Raw genomic sequence first — 13,220 nt, forward strand, 5'->3', positions numbered from 1 at the left:
TCATCACCTTCCAGCTTCTGAATCTACCTTTCCCCCTCCCCAAAATCTGGCTTCACCTGCCCATCATTCTCTATCTCACCTGGTTGCACCCATCACCTTGTGCCATCATTACCTTTCACTTGCAGATACTGAATCTTCCCTCTGAAAAATGTCCTGGTGCAGGGTCATGCCCTAAAATTTCAACTATCCCTTTAACTCCACAGCTGCTGCGTGGTCTGCCAGGTTCCTCCAGCAGTTTCCTTTTGGTTCTAGAATATTTCCATGGTTCTAGATCTTCCAGCCAAGAAAAGTACAACTTTTGTAATTTAAGTAAGGTCTCAGATTATCTTTCATCATTCTATAAATTTGATTTATTAATTATCTAATTTCTCTTTTAGCCTCCCATTCCTGCAGTTGATCTTTGTTGGAGAGCCAGTACAAAACAGTTACTAACCTTGGACGAAGACATTGTGGACAGATGGATCAATCTTGATGAGATCAGCGAAGAAAGAATTAAGGCAGAGAAGTTAGCATTGTTCATATCAGAAGCCTTTCTTATGATTTCACACCCATTGCAATTGAGGATATTTGGGATCTTGTGGTAAATTCCAATGGTTTGTGCCATGGGAAAGTAAGGCAGTAAAACCCCTGGTATCCGGAACCTCCGGGGATTGGTAAATGAATTTTCTGGTTGTTTGAGATTGTGTGTTGTCTGATTGGTGAACTCATGGCGAGGCACACCAATTAAAAAATTGCATATTTTAATCTATTTTCAGCAATTTTTTGACAGATGTTTGAGGCTGCTGGTTCTTTGAATTCTGGATAACAGGGGTTTTACTGTATTGTTGAGGCACAGAATTTGGCCACTCAATATATCGTTCTATTCAATCTATCCAACTTCCATCCTATAGACTGAGAAAAAAAATCCTCTTTAAATTCAACTTTTTAATATTGAATCTTTTTCAATCAACCTCGGAGATAGCGCATCATTTTAACTGGGAGTGCTAGGATTTGCCAATGTGGCGAATTCACAATCTTGCTGGCACTGATGAGGCTAATTTCACCATATGAAAGAACATTCAGTTCCATCAGTGGAACTCTTTTAATTTTCGAGGAGTGCTGGTTCCTGGAACTGTCTTGATTGGGTAAAGTGAGAACTAACAGGAGAATGCTCATAACTATTTGTGGAAAATGAATGTTTCTATTAATGTATTAAGTGAAAAATATTGATCAATCCAAAGATGTTCACTGTTATTTTTATGTGTCCCCATGTAAATTTTAATATTCTGGACCACTGGATATCAGGCCTCCATCCTGATGAGTTGGAATATCCATTGCACTGGCCTAGCCTTTTGGAATGTCAATACTACTCCTGCTCCCAGGGTCTTTACTGACCTTTACAAATTACTACAATTGACAAGAAGTAAAATTACTTTTCCACATTTACATCTGGGTTGCCACAAATCAGCTGCAATTCTTTGAAGTCCATTCCACAATTTAGATCATGTGTACATATTTTCTTTGCAAGAAATTTGTAGGAATATTCAATGAGCAATTAACCACTTTTTTGTCTTTCATGTGACAGGGACATTGATAGAATATTTTCATCCTCGTCCAGTCTCATTGGGAGTTTCCTCAAGAGAAGGTAAGTGGAATAAGTAAGTCAGGGTTCATTGTACAACAAATAAAAAGCTGCAGATGTCAGAAATTTGAAATAAACATAGAAAATGCTGAGACTGTCCAGTTGATAAGGCAGCATTTCAGGGAGAGAGAAAGGGATAATGTTTCAGGCTGGTGACGATTAAAAGTGGACAATTCCTACTCCAGCCAGCATTGTCAGAATTCAGAGACTTTCTGAGATTTCCTGCTTCTGGCTTATTCCTTGAAGGGCTCAGGCCCAAAATGTCAGCAATATGTAATATTTGGCTCCTAAAGATGTAGAAAAGATCAGCTGAATTATTCCAGCATTTCAGTGTGTTTTTAACCTAAAAAGTTAACTCTTTTTCTGTGAGTATTTCCTGCAATTTATGATTTTATTTTGGATTTGTTATAGTTTGTTAATATGTCCTGAATTTGTGACATAATAAATCTTTCACACTTATCATGAGTAGTAACTAATGTTGCCAATGTATGCATAGCACGATTCCACAATCACCAATGACCACATCATCTCTTTGATTTTTATTAGTTGAAGGATTCTGATTATAATAGTGCTGAGGGATATTTACATCATATCTAGATGTTCCACATTTCATCCAAAATATTGCATCTCCGACCCTGCAGGGCAGCCATAGTATTACCCTAACTTGTGAATCTGAGCTAAGCTCAAGTGCAGAGAGTAGCTTTCTAGGAGTAGAAATTGGTACCATCTGTGTTATGACAGACAGGCTACTGAAGTAAGGTTTAAATGCTAAATGGTTGTTTAAAATGCTGATAAATAATCAAAATGAATTAGTGATCTTTCATTTTTTTTTCTTGACATTTTTGAGCTTGGCTTGACAGGAAGAAATTTTCTTTGCTAACTTCCCACTCCATCAAATGAAAATGCATCTCTTTATTAGTAGGAGGCATAATGGCAAGTGTTTGCAGACTTGCCAAAATGTTTAGAAGAATTTTAGGTGGTCAATTTACTTGTATGTTATAATGTTGTTGATCTATCGGAAGATTTAATGTTTACCTTATAGTGAAGGAAACCAGTGCAAAGCACGAAAAAAATATTTTAGAATTGATATGGAAGCAGCCAGAAGAATATTTCAGAAGCTTACTGCAAAAGACTGGGTTGTTAACAAGGTAAATATCTGGACTCTTTCATTGGGATATCCTGGTTATACTCCACCTTTGAACACGGCATTGATTACCAAGCAAAATAAGCATTTTTTGTTAACCATGTAATTCTGTGAATTATTTAATCTAGATCATTAAAAATAGAGAATTAAGACAGAAGGAGATTAATTCTAAATAACATTCTAAATATAAAAACTACTTGTACATAGAAATGAGACAATTACACCATCCCCCATTTGGGCACCATGTCTATTCCTCCAGGTGTTTTCTCAGATACCACTTTGCTCTATACTTTTGATCATTCATTACTCCCTTTCACATCTGCCTTTGCCACATCACACCTTGTCCATACAAATTAACCAACCAATTACAACTTTTCTCTCTAGAGTTTTTGCCTCTAATGCCCATCTTTCTTATCTAATTGAGTTTCCATTTGCTTTAATTCCAGCAAAATGGCTTTTAATAAAGTGAAAAGTTAAAAAAAAAGACTAGAGGTGATAGAAACCTGAAATAAAAATAGAAGTGGGGAAACACTGCATCTGTGGAATGAGAAACAGATTCAGCATTTCAGATCAAAGCCCTTTTGACAGAATCAACAACAACCTATGTGATAATCATGGGAATCCATCTCTGCTCATCTATCTCAGTTTCTTGGAGGTCAGAGTTTTTGATGGTCACACAATCCTCTACATTGTTTATCTGAGTGGACGGCACTTACCTGATGTCACTGCTTGAAATATGCAGTGTTTTCCTAAACCCTGTGTCCACATTGACAGCAAGCTGACCTTAACCCTATCTCTCCACCTGGCCAGCCCTAACTCTACTCCACTTCCAACCCCTCTACTATCTGTAAATTGCCTGACGATTTCTCGACTTGTGCTAACAAATGTTCAGAAATTCCATCCCACCAAATACAATTATCTTTGTCCTCTCCCGCTGACCTTAATCTCTGTTCATCAGCCTCACTCTCTGAGAATGGTCCAAACCTGAACCAGAATGTTTGTAAATGAGGTCAATGTTTGGCACTGAGATGTGCTCAAGAACATGATGTAAGTATGTGTAGAAATAGAAAAAGGGGTAGGCCTTTGGTCCTGCTCTACCATTCATCAAGACCATAGCTAATCATTTACTTTTGCCTCATTTCCATGCATTGTTTCCATGTCCCTTCATTTCCCTAATATCCAAAAATCTATCAATCACTTTTTAAAAAATGCTCTCAGTGACTGGTCTTTCATGTGCAAAGATTTATCACCCTTAGTGAAGAAATTTCTTTGCAACACAGTCAGAATGGACAATCTTTTTAGTGAAGCAATGAACCCGGATTCTAATCTCTCACTCCTCCCCCCACCGCCACACCGGCAATGAAACAATATCTATTCATCCAACTTGTCGAAATGTGCACATTTCATTAAGATTGGTATCAGTCTTCCAAAATCTAGAAAATAAGTAACTTCTTAAACAACTTAGTGGAGATAAGCATTACAAAAATTAATCAACGGGGAGTTTATAGGCTGGTGAGAGAGAATATGTTGTAGATTCCTCTGAGGATAAATGCCACAACCCCATGAATTGATCTGATAAGACTTGTTGTACTCCCTCCATTGAAAATATAATCTTCCTGAGGTAAAGTATCAGACCTACAAATAATAGTTCAGATTGGGCTCACCAGGGTCCCATATTATCAAAGTAAGACATTATTATCTTTTTACTCAGATTCTCATTGAGTAACAATCAACATACTATTTACCTTCTCAATTGCATCACATACCTTATTTTTATGCATATAACACGTGCATAATATGCATATTTTACAAACTGTGCGTTATATGCATGTGCGCTATATGAGAATATTTTTACATGTTGAAAGAACACACATAATTTATAGTGGCTGTGGGAAAGTCGAATCGGCAATTTATAGCGGGAATATAATAGCAGCATTGTAAGAAGGCACACAGTTTATAGGAGCCATGGGAAAGACACACCAGCAATGTATAGTGAGTGTGGGAATATTATAGTGACCATGAGAATGTAATAGCGGTACTGAAAGAACGCACACAATTTATAGTGGGCGAGGGAAATTTTGATCTTGGGAATAGATCTTTATACTGAATGCCATGGTATTCCTGTAAACAGGACATTCTGGCTAGGGCACTGCGCCTTATCAATGTTAATTGCCAAGACCTGTGGCTGAGGGAGGAGATTAATGTATCAAGTGCCTCTGATTTGAGACAACATTAGAAATAAAATCCTACTTAACTTTATTTAATTGATTCGAAAGCTTGTTAATATGTTGTAGCAGGATATCATCTATATAATGGGTGATTGACACCTCTAGGAGAAGTTGATTGGGTGTTACTTGTATGAGATTAACTGTGGTAGATACTGTTTTACCTCATCCTATTTAAATGCAAATTGCTTTTGTTAGTCAGAATTTAGAATACTATTCTTTCTTTGGCTTGGCTTCGCGGACGAAGATTTATGGAGGGGGTAAAAAGTCCACGTCAGCTGCAGGCTCGTTTGTGACTGACCAGTCCGATGCGGGACAGGCAGACACGATTGCAGCGGTTGCAAGGGAAAATTGGTTGGTTGGGGTTGGGTGTTGGGTTTTTCCTCCTTTGCCTTTTGTCAGTGAGGTGGGCTCTGCGGTCTTCTTCAAAGGAGGCTGCTGCCCGCCAAACTGTGAGGCGCCAAGATGCACGGTTTGAGGCGTTATCAGCCCACTGGCGGTGGTCAATGTGGCAGGCACCAAGAGATTTCTTTAGGCAGTCCTTGTACCTTTTCTTTGGTGCACCTCTGTCACGGTGGCCAGTGGAGAGCTCGCCATATAATACGATCTTGGGAAGGCGATGGTCCTCCATTCTGGAGACGTGACCCATCCAGCGCAGCTGGATCTTCAGCAGCGTGGACTCGATGCTGTCGACCTCTGCCATCTCGAGTACCTCGACGTTAGGGGTGTGAGCGCTCCAATGGATGTTGAGGATGGAGCGGAGACAACGCTGGTGGAAGCGTTCTAGGAGCCGTAGGTGGTGCTGGTAGAGGACCCATGATTCGGAGCCGAACAGGAGTGTGGGTATGACAACGGCTCTGTATACGCTTATGTTTGTGAGGTTTTTCAGTTGGTTGTTTTTCCAGACTCTTTTGTGTAGTCTTCCAAAGGCGCTATTTGCCTTGGCGAGTCTGTTGTCTATCTCATTGTCGATCCTTGCATCTGATGAAATGGTGCAGCCGAGATAGGTAAACTGGTTGACCGTTTTGAGCTTTGTGTGCCCGATGGAGATGTGGGGGGGCTGGTAGTCATGGTGGGGAGCTGGCTGATGGAGGACCTCAGTTTTCTTCAGGCTGACTTCCAGGCCAAACATTTTGGCAGTTTCCGCAAAGCAGGACGTCAAGCGCTGAAGAGCTGGCTCTGAATGGGCAACTAAAGCGGCATCATCTGCAAAGAGTAGTTCACGGACAAGTTTCTCTTGTGTCTTGGTGTGAGCTTGCAGGCGCCTCAGATTGAAGAGACTGCCACACAATTTGAGGTTTTTTTTTGGGCATTATATGTGTGTGTGCATGTGCATTATATGCACGTGTACGTTATATGAGTGAAAATATGGTATATTCACCTGTCTGTCTCACCCTCAGCTCACCTGTTGAACAAACCTTTTTGTATCTCTCTTTCACCTAGAGGTGTGACTCCTAGTTCCATAATCATTAACTAATCCTAAAGTTTGCTAATTTGCAGTGTGTTAATCCTCCACTCTTGAATCCCATTTTATATTGGTTCCCAGTTAGACAAAGCTTGATTTGCCTTCTGCACGCACCCTTCTTGTAAACCTTTCTCCCTTCTGCCATCTATAATATTTGGGCCCACATGTCCAGATTGTGCAACAATTTTTTCCTCCAAGCCATCCTAGAACATATGTGTACTAGTATATCATGGATTTTTATTGCATTATGTTTTAATATTTAACTCTTACTTTTGTAAATTTACTTCATGGTCCTGAAGAAATGCTATCTCGTTTTTACAGTGCATTGCATTAGCCTTTATGGTTGAATGACAAATAAAGATGGCTTTACTTGACTTGCCTTGATTTCACAAAAACATTTTTGTCCTTGCTCCATCCTTCTCTCTGCCACCTCTCCAACCTTGTAACCCTTTCAGATATCTGCATTTCTGTACTTATACTTTGTGGATTTCCTGTTTTAATGTCTCAATTATTGGCTGCTGGAATCCGATGACCCCAAAACCTTCCTGTTCCTTCCCTTATTTATGATTCTCTCTTAAAATACAGCTCATTGTTAGTGGACATCTGCTCACAAGGAAGGTTGGTGTCAATGTTTGTTCAATCCACTCCTGCGTAACAGCTTGATGTGTTTTGCCACATTAAAGTGTTCAAAATATGAATTAACTTTTTCAGGGTCGTGTGAAGTTGTTTGCATCTGACATCTGTGATAGACATTTATTTTGAATCAAGATGATTAATAGTAATGTAGTTAGTAACTCCAAGGATGATACAGTCATGCAGCAGTTCATGCTGCCTGACAAATTCAGGGACCCAAGTTTGATTCTAACTTTGAATGTCGATTGTCCACACTTCCTACAACTGTATATGCATCAAAATTATTATTTGCTTCAACCAAACAGGTACTTGTAAAGAAAAACTATAATATTAAATTAATTGGATTAAAGGACAATAAATAAATAAGGTGGATACACATAGTCACAGTAATCCTGGTTCAAAGAAGGAGACACAACAGTGCTTTTGTACTGTCGGAGCAGTCGATTAATATACCAAAGGAAGGTTTAAGTGTCTGACAGCTGTTGGAAAGAAACTTGAATCTAGAGGTGCTGGTCTTCAGGCTTTTGTACTTTATGCCTGAAGGTAGCAATGAGAAGGGGTTGTGTCCAGGATGACAGGAGTCCTTTCTGATGTTGGCTGGCTTGTTGAGGCAGCTTGTTACACAGATGTCTGTAATATATGGGAGGTCAGAGCCTGTGATGGGCAAGGCAATGTTTACTACGTCATACAGCCTTCTGTGTCCTAGATAGTAGAATAACCATGTGATGCAACCAGCCAGTATACATTCCACAGGGCATCTGTGGAAGTTTGATAGGATATACGACAATATATCAAACCTTGTCAGGCTCCTGAAAAAAATGAAGTGTCGCTTCTTAACATTTCCCTCAATGTGCTGGCTTCAGAAAAGGTTTTCTTAGATATGGACTCCCAGGGACTTGAAGTCTTCTGTTCATATTTTAGTTTCTCCCATATCCAAATGACATGATGGCAGATTAATTAGTTGCTTTAACTTAGACTTTAGTGGAGGAAAATTGGTAAGTGATAACAGAATCTAAGGTGAGTTACTGGGCATGTAAGAGCTGCGGGCATGAGGAATTAAGAACGATCTTGAGAGTTGGCATAGGCTGAAATGTCTCCTGTGTCATAGTAAATCAGGAAGCATTTGTTTTACAGATAGCATCAAGCCTGAAAACAAAATTAATTCCAAATCTTGGGCTGTTGTGCTCTGATGAAGAAGCATTAATGATTTACTTGATTCTGCCAGAAAGCTCTGTAATGCAAGACAACAAGAACACTGACGCAATTACTGACTTTGTAAAAGCCATTGCACGCCTGGATGCTGCCTCAAAAAATACTTTGGGTAAGAGAACCCCAAACTAAGTGTGACTCCTGTGCAGGCTGGAGGAATGAAAGGGAAGAATTTCAATGATGATCTACACAATAGACCCTCATGAGAATAAGGAACTGGCAATTGTCTGATATAGTGCAGATGCTTTTGGGCAGAACATTATTCTTAGTCTCTTGCACAAAATGTGCACATGGGGTTTGTTCTTGTCAGACAGTGGAAGATTTCAATTTCTTGGGCCTGCACACAATTTGAATCGCAAATGTATTTTGATTATCAATCAGTAATGTTCTTTTTTATATCCAAACTAATTTTTGAATGTTTTTAAGTTATGGTTGACACAAACAAATTTATGAAATTATATAAACCTTGATAAAGATATTTATTAGATGTGTTTACATTCCTAAATATTTCTTGATGCATCAAGGAATTTGGATTTTGGATGTTTTCCAATCATTGATATTTGTACGAGAGCAACCTCTACTTCCAAAATGTAGCTCTGGTGACTGAGGACAAATTTCACTGGACAACAATTTTTTTTAAAAAGGTTTGCTTCCTGAAAAAAAATGGGTATCATAATAGACAACTTCAAGCTGAACACAAAGATGCTTTCAGATGTGCTGTATTTTGCTGCTAATTTTAATTTCTGAGGTACCCAAATTTTGTCTTGGTCACCAATTTTACAACCAAAGCAGAGCTCATAGGCTTTCTTAATACCATAAATGCAGTCACGCTGCATCTTTGAGGCTGAAGCTTATACTCGCCACAGATGAAACAGAACATATCACAAATGTTGCGACAGTGATGAGAGACTTCTGCATATTGAGTATTCCTGAAGACAATAAATAGTTTTATTAAGTACAGTCACTATGCCTGAAGAACATGTGCAACAACATGCGTTCAATCTATAATCAATGTAATGTACAGCATCTGTATATGTGAGCTGCTTTTATAGTCTGTCTGCATCTATCCTGACTGAGTATGCCCAGGCCTGAGACAACATTTGCATAGAGCCTGCAATGAGTACATGCCCAGTCATGCTTGGACTGACCAAAACAGCTTGCTTTGTAGGCAATATATGAGTAGACTTAAAATATGACAGGAAATCACAATAATAGGTTATATCTAAAATACAGTACATGTTAAGAAAACTTTAAGGTGATTTTTGTGATCAGCGGCCCAAAATCCATAAAATGCATCCCAAAGTGTTCATGAAGCAAAATCTTTGTTGTCTAATATTTTAACCATTTTTACTCAACATTTGAGTTGTATTGCTGCAACACTGATTTGAATCTCGAATTCAATCAGCACATATTCTCCAGAGAAGTATCCCATACCCTCATCATTATTTATGATACCTTTATCATAAAGACTAGTAGTTCAAGGAAGTGGTTCACCATCTCATTCTCAATGAGAGGATATTAAAGGCTGGTCCCACCAAAGATGCCCTTAAAAATTACACAATAAGTCAAAGTTCCAGATTCAATTACTGTAGAAATTGTGAAAAAGGAAGTTCCTGTCCTTCAACATTATTAGTAATGATCTCCATTCACATTTTTTTGGTGCCTCATTAATTTCAGAATAACCAAATCTGTGATTTCCTTTTGATAATTAGGAAAATACTGGACAACTTTGGGATCACCCTACCTGATTACACTTGTCATGGTGATTAAGCTTCTGTTGACCAATCTGATCATAGAGCTCCATTCCCGAAGTCTACAAATCAACCAATCGCCGGACTACTTTGACAAACAAAAAATTCTTTTCAAAGAGGTCCTCGAGGTACTGCAACTGGTCTACAATGTAAGTGTTAGCAAAACTAGCTATTATTATAACAGAAGTATTATTTTACTCATTTGATGTCATATAATGCCACATCCATTATAGAGTTTAAAAGACAATTTTTTTTTAATGCAAAGAAAAGCAATTTATTCTTTACCTAATACAACTGGCTTCTATAAAATAAGCCAGTCAGCACAAAGTCACTGCATCACAGCTCAGGTGACCCAGGTTTGATCCTGACTTCTGGTGCTGTCTCTGTGGAGTTTGGATGCACTACCTCTGCCCATATGGGTTTCCCCTTGGCGCTCCAGTTTCCTCCAGCATTCCAAAAGTACGCTGATTTGCAGGTTAATGGAACATTTACAGAGGAAGAAGTGAGGGGAATGGGATTGGTGGAGAGAGTTGGCATAGACTCTCCATGAAGAATCACCGAGCTACATATTCCTCATGGCACAGTTTACCATAGATTTGATGAGCTGAATGGGTTCCTTCTGTGTTGTAGATGGTTAGAATATTGTTTTCATGTATTTTGCCTCAGGCAAATATCAATTCAGAACATGGCATTTCACCAAGCTGCTTCCAACTCAATGAACTTTGCCTGTTTCAGAAGTATTTTCCACTCAGGCATGAAGATGAAGTACCGGTATGTTTCAAAAAAACTTTCCTTGAAATGCTTGCCCTGATTTAAGACCAATGTATGTGTTTTTGTCATAGCTACTGTCAGCATCTTCCCTGTCTCTGTGCACACTGTTCGATTATGATGCTACCTTGTTTTGATAACTAGTGTTTCTTACTGATAATAAATCTATTGTGAACTTCATGGGACACTCTGTTCATGATATTCCAAAAATGAGTATGTTAAGTTTAAACAGAGCCAATTAGCCAGAGATTTTTTAATACAGTGAAGTACAATCAACTAACAGAAAATTGTAGGCCAGTTAGCCTAACTTCAGTAGTTGGCAAGATCTAGAGTCTATTAATAAGGACGAGCTTAAAACAAAGATTAAATAGGCCGAAGTCAGCAGGGTTTCCTTCAGGGAAGATCTTGCCTGAAAAATCTGTTGGAGTTCTTAGAAGAAGTAGCAAACAGGACAAACAAAGGAGAGACAATGGATGTTGTTTCCTTGGATTGTCAGAAGGCTTTAGACAAGGTGAGGCTGCTAAACAAGAAAGGAGCCCATGGTATTATGGGAAAGGTACTAGCATGAATAGAAGATTGGATAACTGTTAGAAGGCAAAGAGTGGGAATAAATGGGGCCTTTTCTGGCTGCTGACAATGACTAGTGGTGCTCTGCAGGGGTCGATATTGGGTCCACTACTTTGAACATTGATTTAGATGAGAGAGCATTGATGACTTTGTGACCAAGTTTACAGATAATTCAAAGAGGTAGAGTGACAGGAAGCGGGGACTCTGCAGAGAGACTGTGATAGTTTGGGAGAATGGGAAAAGTGGCAGATGGAATACAGCAAGTTTGGTGCCAGAACAAGTTTTAGCCTGGGGGGTGGGTGGGGTGGTGCTGGCCCAATCTGACCTTTGAAAACTCTCTTAATGGTGGATGGGGGGGGGGAGGGCACCATTGCCTTCCCTATCTCTCCACCATAACGGAAAAACTATATTGCCTGGAAACTAGTGACACTGGGCTGTGGATCACAGTACCTCATTTGGTGGGAAGTGGCCACGAGTGGGTGGGGGGGGAGGCACAATACATCATTTAGTAGGGGCTATGCCTACGAATGCCCCTCACCCCAGTGCTGACCCTGGAATGCAGCATTGGGAGGTGTATGATCATGTTTTGGTAGAAGGAATAAGGAGTAGACTATTTTTGAAATAGTCAATCAGAAAGTAGAGGTTCAAAGGGACGTGGGAGTCTAAGTACAGAATTTCTTAAAGTTTAACTTGCAGGTTAAGTCAGTAGTAAGGAAGGCAAAAGTAATGTTAGAATTAATTTCAAGGGGGCTAGAATATAAAAACAAAGATGTAATTCTAAGGCTTTACAAGGTGCTGGTCAAACCACGTTTGAAATATTTTGAGCAGTTTTATGCTCATATCTGAGAAAGTGTGATGGGCCCAGAGGATCCCCAAACCCAGCAGCAAAAGAAATTCACCAAGACAAATGGTTACTTAAACAAAAATTGCTTTTAATTTTCTTTAAACATAAAAACAGGATCAAACTTTAACTTATTACTTTTAACTTAACAATCTAATTTAACCCCCTTCTAATTCTAAGTGCATGTGTGTGTGTAATGAGTATATGTTCAGGAAAATCCTTTGATTCACAGTCCAATCTCACTTCTCACTCCTCCAAGTTCACCAGTATCAGGCAATTCTTATACTGTGCACAAAATTTAACATTTATGAATTTTCACCACACTCTGGTGCTTAAAGTTAAATGGTTACCACTCAGGAAGGTTTTTGTTGGTTTTAGAGAGAGATTGGACACACACAAACTGATTTACTTCCATCAGTCACTTCAGTGTCTTGCTGAAAAAACTTGCCCCATCAGGGTTTTCCAAATGGTAACCTCTTCGTCCAGGTCACCGCGGAGTTCCTCTTGTTTCCCTTATTTCAGGTGAAACACTACCCAGCCATTCCCTCTTGTAAGGACCACAAGGGTTTTTCAACAGGCTGAACTCTAAACTTGCAACATGCCTTCAAAATGGTGTTTTCAACAAGCTGCCAGCTTGTCATGTTGCAGCCTCAAAAATCACTGTAGAACAGAGTTCTCTCTCTCTCATAGAGGAAGCCTGTTTGGTTTGGTCTTTTTTCTCTCTCTCTCTCTCTCTCTTTGCTTGAAAAACTGCAGGACCTTTTTCCAGGGCTCTAGATCTAGTATCTGAAAGATCTTCTCAACCTCTGAGCATGGACTGTTTAATTTGCACCTGCTTTTGAAGTTCCTTAGCAAAGCATTTCCAAAATAGTTTTATTGTCTTTGCTTCAATGTCTCACTTTCTGCAAAGCTCTTGCATTTTAAATGAGATGTAAAGTGTTACTCTGTAGTGACCTACACTAAACACCCCACAATTTATCTCTTTTAAAAACATAT

At 39.2% G+C, this 13,220-nt stretch overlaps 1 protein-coding gene across 2 annotated transcripts in view; it reads left to right on the forward strand.

Moving 5' to 3' along the window:
• The window catches only part of LOC138757800 (probable E3 ubiquitin-protein ligase HERC6), an 88,781-nt gene that overhangs the window by 46,512 nt on the left and 29,049 nt on the right, over positions 1-13,220 (forward strand). For both annotated transcript variants that reach the window (XM_069925721.1, XM_069925720.1), the window contains exons 10-15: positions 378-505; positions 1,565-1,624; positions 2,664-2,769; positions 8,223-8,409; positions 10,010-10,197; positions 10,715-10,819. In XM_069925721.1, coding sequence (XP_069781822.1) covers positions 378-505; positions 1,565-1,624; positions 2,664-2,769; positions 8,223-8,409; positions 10,010-10,197; positions 10,715-10,819 — 774 coding nt within the window. The remainder of the gene's footprint in view (positions 1-377; positions 506-1,564; positions 1,625-2,663; positions 2,770-8,222; positions 8,410-10,009; positions 10,198-10,714; positions 10,820-13,220) is intronic.

Source organism: Narcine bancroftii, chromosome 3 (genome assembly GCF_036971445.1).
Source record: "Narcine bancroftii isolate sNarBan1 chromosome 3, sNarBan1.hap1, whole genome shotgun sequence".
Lineage (NCBI taxonomy): Eukaryota > Metazoa > Chordata > Chondrichthyes > Torpediniformes > Narcinidae > Narcine > Narcine bancroftii.